Source organism: Manacus candei, unplaced genomic scaffold, assembly GCF_025592945.1.
Source record: "Manacus candei isolate 608988 ecotype Guabito, Panama unplaced genomic scaffold, ASM2559294v1 h1tg000018l, whole genome shotgun sequence".
Lineage (NCBI taxonomy): Eukaryota > Metazoa > Chordata > Aves > Passeriformes > Pipridae > Manacus > Manacus candei.
The window spans coordinates 17,190,770-17,209,831 of NW_026138066.1; the positions used below are offsets into that span (position 1 = coordinate 17,190,770).

At 37.6% G+C, this 19,062-nt stretch overlaps 1 protein-coding gene across 9 annotated transcripts in view; it reads left to right on the plus strand.

Moving 5' to 3' along the window:
• Positions 1-19,062, plus strand: part of ERC1 (ELKS/RAB6-interacting/CAST family member 1) — a 290,099-nt gene that overhangs the window by 117,882 nt on the left and 153,155 nt on the right. For all 9 annotated transcript variants that reach the window (XM_051784916.1, XM_051784921.1, XM_051784922.1 and 6 more), the window contains one exon: positions 5,749-5,942. In XM_051784916.1, the coding sequence (XP_051640876.1) occupies positions 5,749-5,942 (194 nt within the window). The remainder of the gene's footprint in view (positions 1-5,748; positions 5,943-19,062) is intronic.

Consider the following 19,062-nt stretch of genomic DNA (forward strand, 5'->3'; position numbering starts at 1 on the left):
TCTCCCTGCATTTCTTATACCTAAAAAATTTAAACTTACCTGCTGTACCTCTCCCAGAAACCTTGTTAAGATAACACTCACTTTGAAAAATTAAATATCCAAAAGCTGAGAAATGGCCAGTGCCACGTTGTGTGGTCTTTCTCATTTTTCATTGTGAGGTAGTTGTAACAGCATTTTATAACTAAATTATTGTCTGCTAGACTCTTGCTGGCTTCAGTATTGCATGACAAATGCTCCAAGAGCGAGCCAGAGATATATGAGGGAGATGGTAATCGTCTAGAGAAATTAGATGGTCAAATTTTTTGTAGTAGTAGGAAAGCACTGAGTGAATAAGGCAGGATATTGTTGCGTTTCATTTTTTCCCCTGCACAACAGGTATAATAACACATCCTCATTTCCCACTGGTGATGTTATGAAGTTGATTAGTTACTATTTGCCAAAAAATAGCCTGCAGTCATGATTAGCATGATAGAAAGAAAATTGGGGAAATATTTTTTTTTGTCATTTTGCAATTTAAAAGAAATGAAGTATAGAGGCATACACTGAATATCCAAAAGCAGGTCCTGAATATCTGGTCGTTACTTAAGTTCTGTTTCTGTAAAATAGTGGTAGCCTGTGGTCAGGTGAATAAAGTCCAGATCAGAGGAGGCAGGTGAGAGGGTTGAAGTTTGCTCATAAAGACAGACATTCCCTGAGCATTTCCCTCCTGTCTTTATACATTGTTTGTGTTTTTGTAAATTCCAAAGAGAGCAAATTTTCAATGTCTAATAACAACTATGGAACTGATCTCTTTCTGAAGAGATTACTTTTTTAAGTGATAGTAATTGCCTTCTCTTGAGGCATCTTCCAGTCTTTATAATTTTTTTATAAAGAAAATAATTTGTTTATGAATTGATTCCAACATTATTCAGTGTCAAAAATTTGCAGTTACATTAACAAAGACTAACCATTTAAAGATGGTTAAAAGACAACAAATAACTCTTTGTGACAGACTCAAGTTTACAGTGCATAGTATATGAGAGAATTTCCTGAGCCTTCTGCTTCCATTACAACCTTCTCCAAAAGCTTTCTTACAATATGTGGTGTGCAGAGCCTTGGAACAAAAGGAAGAGAAAGTCTGGTTGTTTTTTAAATTTATAATTTTATTGAAGCTAATAATGACATGATAGAAGGCAGCACAAATGTCTTATCAATTGAATTGCTGCCTTCATCATAGGAAAAGTACAGAAAGTGAGTATGTGTGTTTGTCTTTTGCAGTAAATAGTCATAATATCTTTTTGTATTTGTGTGTGCATTTACTATTTTTAGGAGACATGAGGAACCCTTGGAGGTAGGAGGGTGGATTAAAATGGGATTTCAGGTTCTTGGGAACTTCCACGTTGTGGCCAAAAGTTCTTGGCAATATTTATATGTGAAATGTTAAACTGAATTTACTGTCTCAATTCATAGGTAAAAGTAGAAAGTGTTTGCTGTGAATTATTTGCTGTTTGATTTAGTTAATCTTTTAGGAATACTGATTTGGAATCTTAGTCATAATGTTTGGAATTTTTATTTACATTTTAGAACCTTTAAATTGGATCTGTGCTATTGTTTTCTTCCCTGCTTCTGGCATGCTTTAAGCTGTGTAAGATTACCTTTCCTCTTAATAAAGAGGGTTTTGGCACAAGAAATATCAACTTAGAAAATTCTTTTTAATGTGTTTTGTCTTCCTCTTCTCTCCATCTGTAAATAGTGGTTATTTCTGTGAAACATTGGTCATCTTTGTTTTAGTTGTAGAAGTTGGCTTTGTCAGCTGATTTTCTGTGGAAGCAATAGAAATTATAGTACATTTATTTGAGGAACAATCACTCTTTCTTATATTTCTTAGGTACCTGAAGCACTCACCCCATCGCTTACACATTCCAGATGGGAAATGATGGCTAAGAGCAGGAAAGCAGAAAGCTGTTAAACCACCTTTTAGTTTATAGTCCCTCTTAAGAACTGTGAGAGCATATCCAGAGTAGTGAGCTTAAGCTATTCTCTGTCCTGAACCACTTAGAATTTGAAACTGAATTCACACTGGCAAAGATTAATACTGATCAGATGAGCTTTGCTAGTGAAAACATAGTTTAAGAAAGTGCTGCTTTCTAGCTGAAATGTGGCTGTGTTTCTTAGGCAGATCAATGCAGAATGAAACATGCAGATTTGGTTGTGCTTTTGAAAGTAGCTTAAATTCACCTGTTTGACTCCACACAGGAACAGACTTAGTTAATGATGGGATCATAGTGACAGTTAAGAGATTTAAAATAGCCTGTATTGAGGTAAACTCCATGGCCTGTGCAGACTCTTGTTTGTCAGAGGAGAAAGAGCAGTGTTCCCTTCACCCTAAGCAAGCTGCTTTTTAAATTTATATTATTTTCATTATACTTTTTTAATGCATTATCACATTTGTTTGTAACTATATTAAGAGATGGCAGATTTACAGATACTGTGCCAGGCAGAGATGGAAGTCAAACTTATTGAAATATACTTCTTAGAGTCTCATAATACAGAAGAAACTCTTAGTGCATTTGTCATTTTATATGTTGATTCTGTTTCAAAAATGAAATTACTACTTATTTTGGAATTTTTGTACACCTTTAGGTGGGTAGGAGAAGTTGTATGTGGGGTTTTTTACTGCGAATATAGGAATTCATTATATGAGTTTAACTTTTTGGTTTAAAAACAAAACCCAAACTGATGAATTATTTTGCACAATGTTGCATTGGGAAGGTAGCCAATTTCCCGTGTCCCAAATCTTGATGTGAGTTTGTGGGAAACCTCTAAATGCACTGGTTTTCTCTCCTATACAATAAATGAATCCAGTAGGATTTTAGATATGGTCATGAAACACGTATTTTGTACAAAACCCACAAAATGGACCAAAGGCACTCAGTCAGTAATTCTCGACTCAGGAAGTGGTCTCCAGTTTACACCATATCACATAACATTCTCTTTGTGTTAGGTGAAAGTATCCATACTTATGTGCATTATATACAAATAACATGTGTTACGTGTCTTAACTAATAATTTATGTCGTGTAAATAGCCCTTTGGTTCTATAAGAACCAGACATACTGACTTGTTGGCTAATTTTCTAAAAAAGAAAATTTATTTCCTCTTCTCAGTAGTGTCTCTTGGGTTGTTGTGGAGATGCTTTTATTAGCAGAGTAATATAAATCAGGACTGTTCTGACAGTAGAATTGCATTAGCTCTTATAACTTCTTTTGAATCAGTTTAATAAGCCAGGCTAACAGCCCAACTTTGCTTTTTTTTTTTTTTAAAGGAGTTTCTTGATTATCTGATCATGTATTTTGGATGACTTTAAAGAGCCTGGAGGAGTATTTGTTAAAACAAACAATTTGGGATGTTGGAAACATACCTAAATCCAGTGCAGAAGAATTCAGGCTCTGTGTCTTTTGAAATCCAGACTTAACTCTATACATAGAGTCTCTTAGGAGAATATAGATGCCCCCAGTAGATGTATAGGTGTCCCCCCAAAACCAGTATTCCCAGTTCCCTGGAATTGGGAAGGAAAGATGGATTTTTTTTCTTTGAAATTTAGGTGTAGTTGAAAAGGAAATGAAATAAAATATTTCAGATTTCCTGCAGGTTGGAAATCCCAAAAAGGCATTTCAGAAACACCCACCAACACTCTCTTTCCAAAGCCAAGTATGTCCCCTGATGCTTGCAGCTGTTCATGGAGCTGACACACTTGTCAGGCTCACTGCTGCCATGTCCTCCTGGAGTCTGCATCCTCTTGGCAGAGCATTAATTACACTTCCACTTGCTGTAGAAAGCCCTTTCCAAGGGCATGTAATTTGAAGTGCTTATGGAGCAGTAAGGAATCTGAAAGCATTGACAGCCCTGTATCCCAAAGGCTTCTCAAGCTTCCAGGCTCACCAGGGATGCACTTGGGTCCGTGTCTCAGTCAGAAGCTCAGAAGCAGGATTTTCAGACTTACAGTTCAGTGATGGAGGGGTGTCAGGGTTTGACTTGGAAGTCTCTTCGAAGCAGGGAGCCTTCTAGTCTTCCTAAATCCATTGCCTCAGGAAAGAGTTCCGTTCTTCCATGATCTTTGGTTATTGGGCACTCCTCAGTGGGAGACCTGGGGATGGCCAGGCATTTTGTTCTAGGATAAAATACTGTACAGGTTAACCAGCTTTCTGGAATTCCTGTCTTTTAAAAAAAAAAAAAAAAAGCCAAAACAGTTTAGTATTGACCCCAAGGTGGGAGCTGCAGGGCCAAGGCCCTGGAACATGAAGCGTTCCATTGTTTGGGAAACCCAGCTCTGTCCCAAGGTTGTCGTCCCAGTAAAGACAGGCACCAAGATATCCTTCAGTCCTAGAATATTCTACTCCAAGATTCTCCTGGATTTCACTAGAATGTGGCCTTGGCTTTGAAGGAGCTAATTAAAAGTAAAACACTTCAAGGCAAAAATGTTGGGGTCAATGAATGGATATTTTCCTCCAGTCTTATTTTACTGAATAACTAAACAGATTTAGCCAAGTGTAGTTTTGCTATTTGGTTCTTTGGAAGCAGCAGCTTCTAACCCTGTGTTTTATACTGCTGCAGTTCTCTCCAATTACCTTTAAAAGCAACAGAGTCCTTTACTATCAGATCCAGACTTAGTGTGCTTTGGAGCAGAACATTGGCAGCTTGTAAAACAACTTTCTGCAGCTGCACACGGTGGGGAGAAAAGTCTGTAGTCTTATTTTCTCTTGGAGGTATGTTTCAGAGAAGAGAAAGGCCTTGATTTTGCAGGCAATCCTCATCAGCAGATTAGCTCCATCAAACCTGCTATTCACTGAAGCAAATTTGAGCAATTCTGAAATAGCTTTAGTTGATACCAAATTGCAGATCAAGATCCAAGGGCAGAGGTGCAGGGGGAGTATAAAAGGGTAGTCCTTAGTCAGCTGGTTTAACTTCCACCATAAATACTACATTTTCCTTCTCTCTAATATGCTTGGGAACTGTTGAATTAATTTTACTGGTAAATTAGTGATGTTAATAACAAACCAAACCACTTAAAAAAAACCCAAACCATCTCTTCATTGGGATCATATAATCCACAGTCCTCTAATACTTTTTGTCCCTATATATTTCCTAGATGAATAGACAAAGACAATTTCAGGAGATAGCCATAATCATATTAATCCTGGTCTGTATGGCTCACATAACTAGCAAGGGCTTCAGAACACCAGCACCATCTGTGCAAATATATCTGACACTTTGCATACGGATGTAGTTATTGAAGTTATTGTATTTATTGTATTAATTGTAGTTATTAACCGATGTTTTGTTTTTCTAGATTATATAGATTATTATAAATTCTTCAGGTAACTAATTCTAGAGTCCTATCCCTGTTTTAAAAGTGTATTTTGGGAACTTTTAGACTCACAGTTGCTTTTCTTTTCCCATCCTTTCAAAGAAGTTAAACTTTTTTAATATTTTCATATTTTTACCTCTTTTTTATTTCGATTCTGTTTCAGATTAACAACCATTTTTAGGCTAAACTAAAAAAAATTAAATTTGTTTTAAATTTTTCTTCTCCCTGAAAGTATTTTCTCATACTTGAAAGTAGCACAGGCCCCGTATATTTCTGTGTGATAATTAATCTTGCCGTTTTGAAATAGGTCTCTAGATAGCATTTTGCAGTTGTTGTAGTATTTGTAAAATACATACATGTGGATGAAAGTGGTTTTTTTTTTCTTGAACCTTTTTCCTACAGGCTCATGAGGCAACACTGGAGGCAAGGGCCAGCCCAGAGCTGAGTGATCGTATGCAGCAGCTGGAAAGAGAGGTAACACGGTATCGGGAGGAATCCAGCAAGGCTCAAGCTGAAGTGGATCGTCTTCTGGAAATCTTGAAAGAGATGGAAAATGAGAAGAATGATAAGGATAAGAAGATAGCAGAACTGGAGAGGTGAGAGTGGTATAAAGTTAATAGAGGAGCAAAAGAGCTGATTAAAGTTAGAGATAAGTTCGTCTGTTTTTCTTGTCTTGAAAACTTTAAAGTGCCTATTTTGGGAAAGTCTGTTTAGAGTTTTTCTATCTTCAGTCCTTTATCGTGGTGGATTGTAAGCAAGAGGTTATCTTACTGTGTGCTTTCACTACCTGGCTGCTCAAAAATAGGGTTGCTATAGATAGAACTAGAAGGGTAGATAGAACTGTGAGGGAATGGAGAGGGCAGGAAAAGTTGTTGGCACTGGTGTGTTTCTAGAACAGTTTGTTGTTTCGATTTCATAAATTCCTCAGGCATGGCTCTCACAAAACAAATAAGACATGACTTTTAAGAGCTTGTGATACTAGTTACTCAGGTTCTGCTGACAAGTCCATGGTAACTCTTTGTACTGGTAGGGACACAGGGAAACTCTGTCCCAGGTGAAGCCTAATGAATAGATCTGCTTTTGTCCAAACAAAATGCAGTTCGGCCCTTTTCAGCATTTTCCATCTTTCTGTTGGAGCCAGGGTGCTCAAGATACTTTTTCAAGACTATAATGCCCCTCAAAAAATTATGATTTATTATGTTTCCGTGACATTTGTTTCACAATTATAAATAGTAGATCTTGGGAAAGACCTGAGTTAGATTCTGTGTTCTCACAGAACATTTTCTCATTTTCTCACCTTACAGTTGGGCCAAGAGGGAATTTCTAGGCAGCAATACCTGTTTGGGTTTTTTTGTTTACTTTACCATTCACCGTAAAGAATCACTAACTTGGAACAGCAAAATGGAAATTTGATTGTTCCCATTTGTCTTGTGCCAGAATAGTCTTTCTAATTTGTATCTCTTCACTACTCAACTGCTCTGCAATTTAGTGTCAGGAAAATTAGGGCAACTGAGTAGAGGACATTTCAGGTTCTGCATTCAATGGTTATTTTTAATTGGCTTACTGATAGTCAAATTATGGGCCCCTGTGAATGATTTGAAAAACTCTTTTGTAAGGAGTCCGTTCTCTTTTCCTTGAAAGTTAAAGAGCTCCGAAACAGTTCAACTTGTCGTCTGGATTTCTCTCTTTTATCATTGTAAGCAACATCCTGTTAGTTTTGTTGAAGTTGTTTTGTTTGACCCAAATTCTTTATACCTATGGCTTGAACACCCAAAGGTGAGGATACATTCTTTTTGTCTTCCCTTTTTTCCTATGTGACAAGAATTTTCAGCCTATTGATACATAATGTATTCAGCAGAACATCCAGGCAATAGGTTGATAGAGTAGGTTCCTTAAATACAGGCATGGAAAAGCTACATTGCAGTTATGAGTCATTTGTCTGTGTGATTTTTCTCTCTGTTCTTTTGAGGTGCCTGTCTCAGGTGTGAAGTTCACCATGTCATCATCCTAGGGCATGCAAGTTTAGTAGGGATCAGGTCTAAGCAGCAAATTTAGATTAGAGGTAGGGTATAGGGAAGAAATATGTTCATAGTGCCTTACTTTTTTTTCTGTGTGCAGAAGTAACTAATGCTTAGGAAAAGCAAGTCAGAAATGTGTCATTCCTCAGCCTGATTCCTGGAGGAGAGTGAAATGGCAGGAAGAGAATCTTCTTACCTATGCTTGTAATGCAAGCCTCTAATCACAACTGAGACTTGCAGCATCAAACAGTGAATAGACACATACAAGTGTCCTATAATCAAAAGAGTTTACAGTCTACAAGGGAAAAATAACAAAGAAGAGCAATTAAGATGGGTCTCTTTCTCTTCTACAAATAAAGGCATTGGAACCCAGTCTTCAAAGAGTTAGATAGCAACTTTTTTCTTTGAAAAGATGCACTTCTAGAGATCTGCAAAGCAATTATTGTTTTTCATGTTGCAGGGTAGTTCCTTGCTGCTTCAACCACAGACCATACTCTTAATGTGAAAATATAAAACCCCCAAATGACTGGACATCATTCCATAGCAATTCGGTGAATACTTTGACTATTCAGTGTTATCCATTCCTTCTTACCACCTGACCTTCACTCTTGTAAAAAAATTGAGTGGTCCTCTTCTCTTTTTAACTTGTCATCTTTTCTACTCAGATAACATATAAAATATGTTTTCTTTTATTTCTACTAATTAGAATAGGTGTATTTCAACTATGTAAAAGAAAAGACTGCTTTTGTTACCATGTGATTTCCAGCAGCTGAGAAAATCAAGGGGGAAAGCATCTAAGAATATTCATGTTCCATAACCACTGTAAGTGAAACTAGAAGTCTTCAGATCTAAGGTGGATACTGTTAGTGTGGTGAATTAGCAAAGTATCAAGACTTAAAATAATTTTTCAGGTGGAACTGTAATATAATCATAGCACTGGAGAAAAAGATAGAAAGTTTCAGAGACTTTATAGTGAGGTTTTAATTAGTAGTTTCTCTTTCTCTGAATAATTGTTGCCATTTGTTTGACCTTAGTTGTTTTCAGCTGCTCCCCAAACCACTATTCCCTAAAACCTTGATTTCTTCTTGTGAGTTTTTGCACAAAGCAGAGATCTTAACATGCCTATTAAATATATAGGTTGGGCCTGGTTTTATCTACCATGCTTGTTTATAAAATATTCCTTCATGGCTGAACTTATATATCCAGGCATGTTACATGGATGTTTAAGAGCTAGAGTCTTGGTTTCCTGGGAAAAAAATAGATAATTTTAAAAGTCTTTCCTAAGCTGAGGTCTGTGCAGAGCGAGCTAGAAATTATCTTGACTTCTAATGCTTCTACAGCTGTTCAAACTCTGCTGTGCAAAAAACCCCAGTGCTTGCAGAAGCATTTGTCAGCAGGCAAAATAGTGAATATTGCTGTGCCTATCAGGAACCATTAGTATTCTGTGTAGAGCAAGATGAGAAGAAATAAGTCACATTCAGAGAATAACTGTACTAACAAAAATGGGATTTTTCAAAAGAGAAAGTCTCTGTTCCCTGCAGTTTTCTCTTATGCTGGTTATATGTGACAACTAGACCATCTGTGGTCAGGAAAAGAGAAATAGTAGCACAGTTTCATCCATGGAAGAGAAGAAATGTGTCACCTATTAGGGAAGTATGCATGGAGGAACAGAGAAGGGGAAGAGACAGTAGGGAGAGGAAGATTAAATAAAAAGCAGAAAACTGTTCTCTTAAAGCCTTTTCAATGTAGGCAAAGCTGTCTTTGGTTTAAATTAAAATGAGGAAGGAAATGCTTCCACTCTTCAGTAGCTGTTGGAATTCCTGGGTGGGTGACACTGTTTTTCAGCTGTGAATGGGAGGAAAGATATAAAAAAAAGGGTTAGTATGGTGCATGCTATACAGAAGTTTGAAAGCACAAAAAGCACAAACTCATTAATTTATATTCTCTGTGGGGAGGATTTTGTTTTTTCTTACGAGAAGGTGGGCCCTAAGTCCACTTTTCTTCTGTGGTTGAACAGCCCTATAAGTTTTGTTTCTGTCCCCGATTGCGATGGTGTGTGGAGGGTTTTTTGTAGCTGTCTGGTTGTTCACTTTCTTTCTTACTAACTGTTTGCTTTTTGTATTGCCATTCCACAATCTCCCGTCTCTCTCTGTAACTTTCCATTTTGTGTTTTGTTTCCTCCCTCGCCTTTCCCTTTCCATTGACACTGTCCCGTCCTGGTTCCACGAGCTGTTTTGTGTTGTCCGCGCGGGGTTTTGTTGCCCGTGCCTTTCCTCAGAAAGCACGCCTCCCGCAAACTGCACCCTCCCTACCAGGTGTCGGTCCCCGCACCGCAACACGTAGGGGGGTTTGTGTGGGACTTCCTGGGAAAGTGAGTGCTCTCTAAGGCTTCTGTTTCCTCCGGGCTGGAATGTCGCCGCTGGCTGCCCGGCGCTCCTGCTGCTGCTGCTCTTGGGGTCTGCTGCAATTACGCTTTTTTTCCGTGGGTCAAACAGGAGCTGGTGCTGTCAAGTACAAGCTCTGACAGTCTCTGCGTTCAACTCGTGTCACAGTGGCTGTGACCACAGTCCAGAGGAGGTTTGCTGCTATTCTCCTTGATTTAAACTCAACAGAAGCTGTTGCTTTTCAGTTCTAATTCTCTTGCTGTGTTTTAACTCTCTGCTCTCAGTTCTACCTGAACCTGCTAAAACTCAAGTGTTCTTCAAGTGTTCTAAAACATTGTCATTGATAGAGGTCAGTATTGGCTTATTCTTGAGATTTATTGTGATCATTATCCTGAAATAAGAAAACAAACAAAAAAGAAGATAAAGAAAAATAATGCTACTTATCTGGGACATGGCCTTCACAGCCTTCAGATGGGTAGTTTACATGCAGACCTGTTTGTGTGCTTATATTGTGCAAATAAGGACTGACTTTGTAGCTGAGAGGTGGCAATAAGTATATATGTATATGTTGCTTCAGAAGTAAGCACTGAGTGAATATATGTGGAAGTCCCAGTTCCAGTTACAGGTTTAATATTGATTTTCATTCAGCATACTCGCTATATAAGATAGGTAGCTCTTGTAAGTACACAGGGCACTACCATTATTTTCCTGGAGGAAGCTTGACTTTGATTTGGGAACTAAGGAAGACAGCACTCAGCTTTGGACTACCAGCAGTCCTGTTAAGGACAGTTGGAGTTGGTGGCTATTTTAAGAAAGAGATTTTGGAGAGTTTTTCTAAAATGAATTTAAGGATGCCCTGTTCAAGAGGAAGCCTTCCAACTTTTGATTTGTAGCAGCTAAAGGGTATAGTCCTCATCTTAAATATTTCTTCTCAACAGTAAATAAAAGATTTAAAAAATTGGGTGATCTCAAAGGAGTGCTGAAAAATGTGGACAGCAAAATGAAGTTTCTTACTTTGTATATCTTTAAGACACTGATATGTTTGTGTAGTGTTCTGTGAAGGATAGAGAAATTAGCTGTATTTTCCATCAACTTTACAGTTTCCTAGAATAGTGTAAAGGAAACTGTACTAGTAAATTATTCCCTATGCTTAAGTCAACAATTTGAAGTTGAAATACATATTTTCAAACCACTACTCTCATCTTATAATAATTGTCTTTGGTCTTCAAGTTGGTTGTTTCTTTGAATTTTTAAATAATTTTTTATAGAATTCCTAAGCAAGAACCACCTCAGGGCATATAAATAATTTAAAGTAAAAGGGTTGTTGTCAAATTAAAGAAAGGTGTTTATAAAGTCATAATCATCACCGTTAACCTTGAGTAATTGTTGTAACTCATTATAGTCCTCCAAAAGTAAATTGAATTCTGATTCAGGCATAGGAAAACCTGAAACAATTAAATATTATTTTCAAATACTTCAGTCCATTTTGGTGCCATAAAACATAAGAGCAAATCAAATATATTTATCTTACGGTCAAATGGTATTATTACAAGGCAGAATCTATTGTTGTGTTTTTCATCTGCTTCCCTCAAAAATGTGTAGCTTAAGTGACTATTAACATTCGAAGGTAAATCACTCAAAACTTAGGATATTCCAAAATGAAGATTGCCTTGTAATTTTAATTCACCTCTTATGTGAGCATATATGAATATTGCAGTGAAGCAATACAGTCTTCAACCATATGAACAAATTTTTTCCACAGGAATGCTGCCTTTGGCGTGTGAAGGACATAGCTGAAATTGTCCCCAAAAAATCCGGGGTGAGGTTGACACCTGTCGTGGAAAATATCAGCAAGATTTGTTAATCTTTGGCAATCAACTGAGGATAAGGTTTTGTAATGGAAAGAAGTGGTCAGGCCCATAGTTAGTTCAGCTCTCCCTCAGAGTACACAGATCTGTTGAATATTAAGATTTTCATAATTTCTGAGCCAGGAAATGAAGAAGTCATTTCTTTCTTCTAAGTCTTTCTTTCTCTTCCTACAAAATGAGCATTACTCCTGAAGTCCCATATTAAGTTTCACAGAGGGAAAACGAAATCCATTTTAGATCAACATAACTGCTTTAAACAGATAAAAATAAAAGATGCAGGCGCCTTCATTTACAGGTATTTAACTTCATACATTTGAAAGTGTGCCGATTTTCAGAAGGCAAGTGTCTGCCCTCTGAAAGTCAACCTTTGTTAAAGTGCCTTAAGATCAACACTCAGACTCACTAATCGCTTTTGAAACCTGCATCTAAGGAAAGAGAGACAAGGAGACACTGCCAGTAATTGCAAATCCATCTGTAGAGAGCACCAGATAAAAAAGCCATCATGGTGATTTTACGGTGACTCCTCAATCCATCCTCACCTTTTTCATATAATGGGATATCCTTTTTCGATTTGTTCTTTATTTAGCTGTTCTTTATTTCCCATTCTCTCCCTCTTCCTGTGTTTTGGGAGAAACTGAAACTTTGTGATATTGCAGAAACAGCTGTTCTGAAATACAAGGTCAAAGAACCCCAATTAGTCCAGCCCCTGACATGGTGAGAGGTCAGGGCTGGTGCAGGCTTTGGCTGAATGGGCCTGCTGTGTTATCCCATCACTGAAACACCTAAAGCCTGGTATTTGCCCTAGTATTATGTCCATGTTCAAGCAGGCAGGACTGACATTATTAAACAGAGTGATTCATGTCCATGGAACTGAGTACAGACCTACTCCTTTGTTAAATTCAACCGTGGGCTGAAAGTGTGGTTTGTCTGCTAATCCAAGACTAAGGATCTGATCTTGGATCCTCCAAGAAGGACCCTGCACTAGAGAAATATGTACAAATAATGAGAAGCACTGATTGTGAGCTTTTTTGAAGGCTTCTTTTCCTGCCAAGTTTTCTGTAGCGCTGAAGTCCTCTTTGTTTTTATCTTTAAATCAGGGTGGTTATCAAGCATTCCCTCTCATGCTTATTATCTCTAATGAATATAGGAGTTGTCATCTGCCTGCATTGTAGCAATGATGGGTTTTATTTAGCAAATATCTCCTAATCCAGCTGTTTGATCAGTAGAGTGTAAGAACTATGATATAATTAAAATAATTCTAAAACCCAAGGAGAAGAATTCTCATCTAAATAAGGAGCCTAGTTTGCATATCAGGGTTTCATTGTTGCCTGCCTTTACTACATCTCTTCAAAAGCTGTTTTGTAGCTTTGTTTCAGTCAACATCTTTGAGCAATATGAGGGTATCCATACTCACAAGCTAGTACAAAAGGAGTGAAAAAAACCCACCAAAAACTCTCTTTTATACAGCTGGTATAGTAAAAAAGCATCAGATCCTTACAATATCATGGAGTACAGAAAGAATAAAAGGAATATCCAGTAATTGCCAATAAGCCAGTGAAATAGTAATATCAGTGGCCAAGTCTGTGCTCTTAGATCCATGCATGCCTGTGCACATGGATGTACACACAAACCTTCTCCCTCTGTCTCTCTATCTCTTCTCTATCCCTCTAAATATCAACCCAGAAAGAAAGGAAAAGACCAGGCATCGTTCTTTTTACCAAGAAAATATGTCAGAAGTAAACATAAATATGTCAGAAGTGGTAAACATAAATAGCCTTTCTGCTTTGACAGACACAAGGAAGATCAAATGCCTGTTGTTCCTTGTCAGACTGCTTTGAAGGAATGACAGAGTCGTAAATATACACAATCACTCACTGTCAAACAAATGGAATTCAAAGGTTGACTGAAAATCGTTACATAAACTCCCCCCTAAGTACATCTGAGATTAATTTAGCAGACTTGTTTCACTCCCTACAATATACAAGCATGTGGGAAAAATTGTAGCTGGAATAATCAACAGCTTTTAAAGTACATTTTTCTTAATTAAAATACTGAAGCGTTCACATCTCGCTATTTTGATCCGCGCCCAGTGATCAGATTTAAGTTGGCTTTAACTTTAAGATTAACAAGATGGTATTTTAAAGGAAAATGGCTTTCTCTGAGACTACCAGTTGGCATTACAATTGTCTTATCTCCCTGTGTGACTGTTGCATCGGAATACACAGTTAATGGGGCTGGGCAGAAACGCTGCTGCTGGATCTTGTAAGGAATGCTGCAAGTGTGTGTCCTTGCTCGAAGGGAAAGAGTGCGAACCAAAACTTGTTATTTTGCTCTGCCATGAGCATGTGTGGGTGTGGATCTGATCCTGCTTGCTTGGGGCTGCTGCCTGGGGCAGATGCTTGCTGTGCTCCTCTGCGCAATTTCACTGATGGAGCCCCGTGCACTGAGGCTTCACCTCCAGACCGTGGCAGATCTCCATTTACTTCCTAATAACTGACAGTTTCCAGTGTCTGCCTTGGGTTTAGTTCCAGTGATAGCACACGGACAGATTTTTGTCCGTTTTTAATGTGCTTTCGGACGTAGTCCTTATTTTTGCTTGGATAAATATTATGGTTATTCTAAAAATCTACATTTTGAAAAAAAATACTTTGTACCCCTGTAAAAAAAAAACATGGAAAAAGGGGCTAGCAATTACACAAAATGTATTTTTCTTCGGAAGAAAGAATTTATTCTGTAACAAAATGGAGATGTACCAATAATTGTTCTCCATTTAAATCCCATGCAGCTGGCTAAATAATACTTCTGCAGCATACAGAAAATTGCAAGTGACCTCAGCATAGTTTTTTTACATACTGTTTTGCCTTCATCCTGTGCCAGCAAAAGATGCTACCTTTAATAGCAGTTGAAAGAACAGTACAGTTCATTTAAATTCTACAGGGCTGTTCTGAGTTCTAGCCTGTACCTTTTTTCACTGTTAAACTGGAGAAAAAATATCACATCATTACAATAGAACCAGGAATGGCAAAGGATCCCTGAGAAGTCTTAAATTTTCATAATTTAGAATCGGTAACAGTCATAAAAAAAGTGAACCTTTTTTTCCCGTACCTTATTTATTCCCATATCTAACCAAGTGTTTATTTTCACTTTTTTCTTCTCTTTTGTTAAATTTGTTGAATTTCAGTCAGAATTAATTACTCGTTTTTCTGTATGAATTAACTGAGGCTTTTGGAACATTATAACCTGCTTCAAGATCAAAGATGTGGTATTTGGCATTTTACAAGTCTCATCTTTCCCAGAATCTCCAAATAGCACAGCCTTTACAACAGCTGTCCTTGAAGAGCTTGATTGGAAGAATGTTAGTTTAGAAGCCAAAGAAAAGTACCTTTACACTAGTTAATCTGTTACAGACCAACAACAGCTGCTTGTACAAATCCAATACCCTACATGGTTGATAGTAAATTTTATGCCAGAAATAAGGACTTCAAATTTCATTTACATGCCTCCATGTACCGAGAGTAATAAAGAACATGGCAGTTAGCCTATCCTATAGAAATATTTTTCTCCAGACCATATCCTGCCATTTTAGAGCGAAATTTTGTCATGGGAGAAGTACAACGTGTGTTGTAGAAGCCAAATTGCCACTTGGGACAGAAGGACATTTACTTCGCCTCTCTTTTATTGACTGAAAAAGCATCAAATTTAAACCGAGATTAAAAGCTCTGTGTTTCTGGCTCCTTGTTGCCTTCCCTGGGTGTTATCAGTGAAATTGCCAGCAGATGCCTATGAAAGATATTGGAGACATTTGGGAAAAAAAAAAAAAAAAAGCAATAATGAACCTATGGGACCTCACGTTATACAGGGGACTCCAGCATTTTGTCTTGGTCAATTCTGCTGTTGAACAATGTTGGAGAGAACTGTCCAAAATATGCCTGTTTGGTCATTATTGTTTTTAGATTGCACCTTATACAGGAGAATTATATGGCAGGAAGAAGAAACAGATGCTTATTTTGTTTCTCTTTGGAAGGGTGTGTTCAATGTCAAAATTAAGAAAGATGAACTTTTACCTTTAACAAGTCTTCAGGTCTTGAAGACTTTACTCCGTGGTTGGGGTTTTTCTCCTTCCTGTCCAACAAGTCGGGATCATCTGCAGGAAAACTGAAAAAAATGTGTGTCTTGCTCATGGAGAGAAAATAAGCCCCTAGAAGATGGCATAAAGGAACACATGAGGTTTCATCTTGGATAGTCAAACTCCATATTTTCAAAATGTTTGTTAGAATTCTGGAAGAAGGATACTTGCTAATGATGTGATTTAAATCCAGAGTTTTCTATAGTCAGCTTATTTCCTTTTTCCAAGAACTGTTTTATATTGGAGACTATTTTCTCTGTAGAAAGTTGCCTCTAATTGAAATGGTGTAATCTAATGTAAAGGTCCTTTTTTTCTTTTCTTTCTTGTTCTTTTTTTTTTTTTTAATTAGATGTCTATAAAACATGCAGCTCTGTGTTTGTGAAGGATTGTGTGTCTGTGTGTCATTACCTGATTTATATCTGCTTGTTTTGTCCTTTATTCTTGAACTGCTTTATCTCTGGACACTGTTTTCACAAACTCTTAACTCTTTCTCTTTCGCATCTCCTTCCTGGATTTGCTGCTTCCTTCAGCCTCACCTCAAGGTCAGTATTCACTTTTAAAGGGGTGTTTATAAAACTGTTGTCTATTCAGCTAAAATTGAGATCTTGGAGAAGATTGCACATCAAATTACATGATGGCAAAATAAAAGATCAGACACTGGGTTAGGTCTGTGTAGGAGGATGGGTTGAATAGGGTGTATGTTTAGAAGAAATGTGTACTTGAAGGAAAGAATTTATATCAAACCATTGTAAATCAATGTTTTGTGCACTAGGAAGAAAGGGGATGAGTTACTAGTGATGCCTTTAAAGGGAAAAAAATACAGAAACGGGAAGCTGAAGCAAGAGTTTAAATATTACTGGGTTTATCTGTTACTTTAAGAAGAAAAAAGATTGGCTATTAGCCATGTTCTTTGATACATTACATGCTGCTGAGTGCAAAATTGGTTCCTTTAAAATGCTAGTCATATGTACTTTAACTGTTGGGTTTTATCATTTCATCTGTACCTGAAACCTTGCAGTGATATTGCAGAACTAGTTTTGGTGCATTTCAAGTGTACTGTGCTGTCAGAAAGAACTAAGAGCTGAGGGCTAAAGATAAGTAAATTAGCAAGAGGATAAATTTGTTGAAGGCACAAACCGATAAACTACTGAAAAAACCTTACCAAGAGACAACATGTTTTGAGTCTTTCAGCCGTGGATTATTTTTCTATTTTTATATTTTAAAAGCAGTTGCTAATCATAGATTTTGGGATTTCAGTAGAGTAGCTTGGAGTAAATGTCTATGGTGTACATAATACAAGTCAGACTGCATCATCTACTGACTCCCAGTTGCCTCTGAAAGGCTCTGAAACCATTTTGGATTCTAGTCTTTGCTGATGAAATCTGTTTGGTAGAAGGCGTCCGTGACTCCTGACGAAGGAATGGTCATAAGTGTTTCAGGCAGTGTCTTTGCCCAGGAAGCCACTACTTAATGACTGAAATTCTGAGTTATCAACCAAAATCTGACTTTCCTATTTGTGTTTAACACTGAAAAATGTGGTGGTGAGTGGAATCCCCCACTGCTGCGGTGCTGCTGACGCCTTTAAATTGTGTCGGCGTTCTGACCTTGGTTTGGCACAGACGTTGCACTTGTGGCCTTGTCTGCGTATTTTCCTTCCTCCCACAGACTGGAAAAAGATTGGAAGTTAATCATGTTGTTGTCCATCAATACCTTCCATATTCAGTGTATCATGCTGGCACACTTGTAATTGCTGGGGAGAGGAGGGCTGTCCTGGAATGACCCTTTTTCTTCAGATCCCAAAGAACGCAACTGGCAGGAAGTTTTTCTGCCCTGTGAGCGTTCTCCTCTGAAACAAACACTTTCCTGCACGAGCAGGACTCTGTTGGCCAGTCTGTATTTGCTGGTTACCACCGTGAATGGAGCTTGGTGTGCTTTGTCTGGCTGATCAAGTCCTAGATGTTATGGAATAAATCTGTCAAAGCTGTTTCTGATTCAATCCAGGTGGCTTTAGGCTTTTCTCAGTACCTGCGCCTGTGCTGGAATTCACGATGAACAAGAGGGGAAACAATTTTAGGGTCTGGCTTTGGTGTGGATTCTTCTAAGATTTGGTGTGATTTCTCCTTTTCCGAGCAATGTGATGATAACTTTCATTTCTCTCATTCAGAGCATATTGTAAAATTTGGCTAGAAAAGATATGGCTGTGTTTTGAGGTGGCCAACTGTTAGGAACTTTGAAGAGTTTTCTGGTAAGATATTAAAGAGATTGTTCATTCTGTCCTCATAATTTCCTAATGGTTTTATTGATTTTTTTTTTTTGGTGTTACTTTTTTTTTCATTCTTAAAATTAATTGCTAGGATGGTTAGTTGCTGAGGCTTTCATATATTGGTTAAAATGAATCCAGACTGTAAGGAAATAGGTGGAATGACTCCTCTTGGAACTACAAAATTCCTGCTGACCAGGAAACAAAGGTAAAAGATTCTTCTAAAGACAAACAGAAACATTATAGGGGTTGCAGTACCACTCATTTTCTTTCCTATGTATTTCAGAGTTTGCCTAATTACCATTAACTGCAACGTGTGAAGAAATAGCTCTTCTGTGAAGTTACATTTTGCCTTAGAAGCTACTCTGGGAGCCAAAACTTTGTTTTTCTCTGAATTATATAAAGCAGTTATTTTTTTTCAGACATCAAAGCAAATGTGTCTCCTGGAAAAGAACTGACTATGTGAAAAATGTGCTAGGTATGTCTGTCTTCAAGAAACAAAAAGAAATACTCTATATTAGAGTATATTATATCTGATCTCGTCAAGAACAGCTTTGCTTACTGTAGTCAGTGCAGTACCTCTGAATTTTCTGATCTATCCATTAAGCTTTCATCATCTCTCTCCTGTTGATAAACTCAGAGAATCAGAATATAACACTGTAATCCACATCACTGTTACTGTTATGACATGTACTTACTGCTCAGAAGTCTTGAGGACCTAGAGTGGATGTCATGCTGATTCACAGTAAATAAAATAGCCTTGGAAAATGTGGGGATTAAAGCAGTTTTGCATAAGGAGTTTTTGCTAAGCATCTCTGTTGATGACAGCTTTACATAAAGAACTACCCAATGCTGGCTGAGTTGAAGAGTAACAAGCCAAATAACAGTATTTTGGTGTTATTACCTGCACGAGTGGAAAAAAAAAAGAAAAGAAAAATACCACGAAGTCATATGCTACAGTTCTTTTAAGCTGGTCTTTTTTCATGGAAAGAATGAGCTATACTGATAAAGCAAAAGTAAGATTTACAGCTCCAAATTGGGTAACAATCAGCTTAACTGG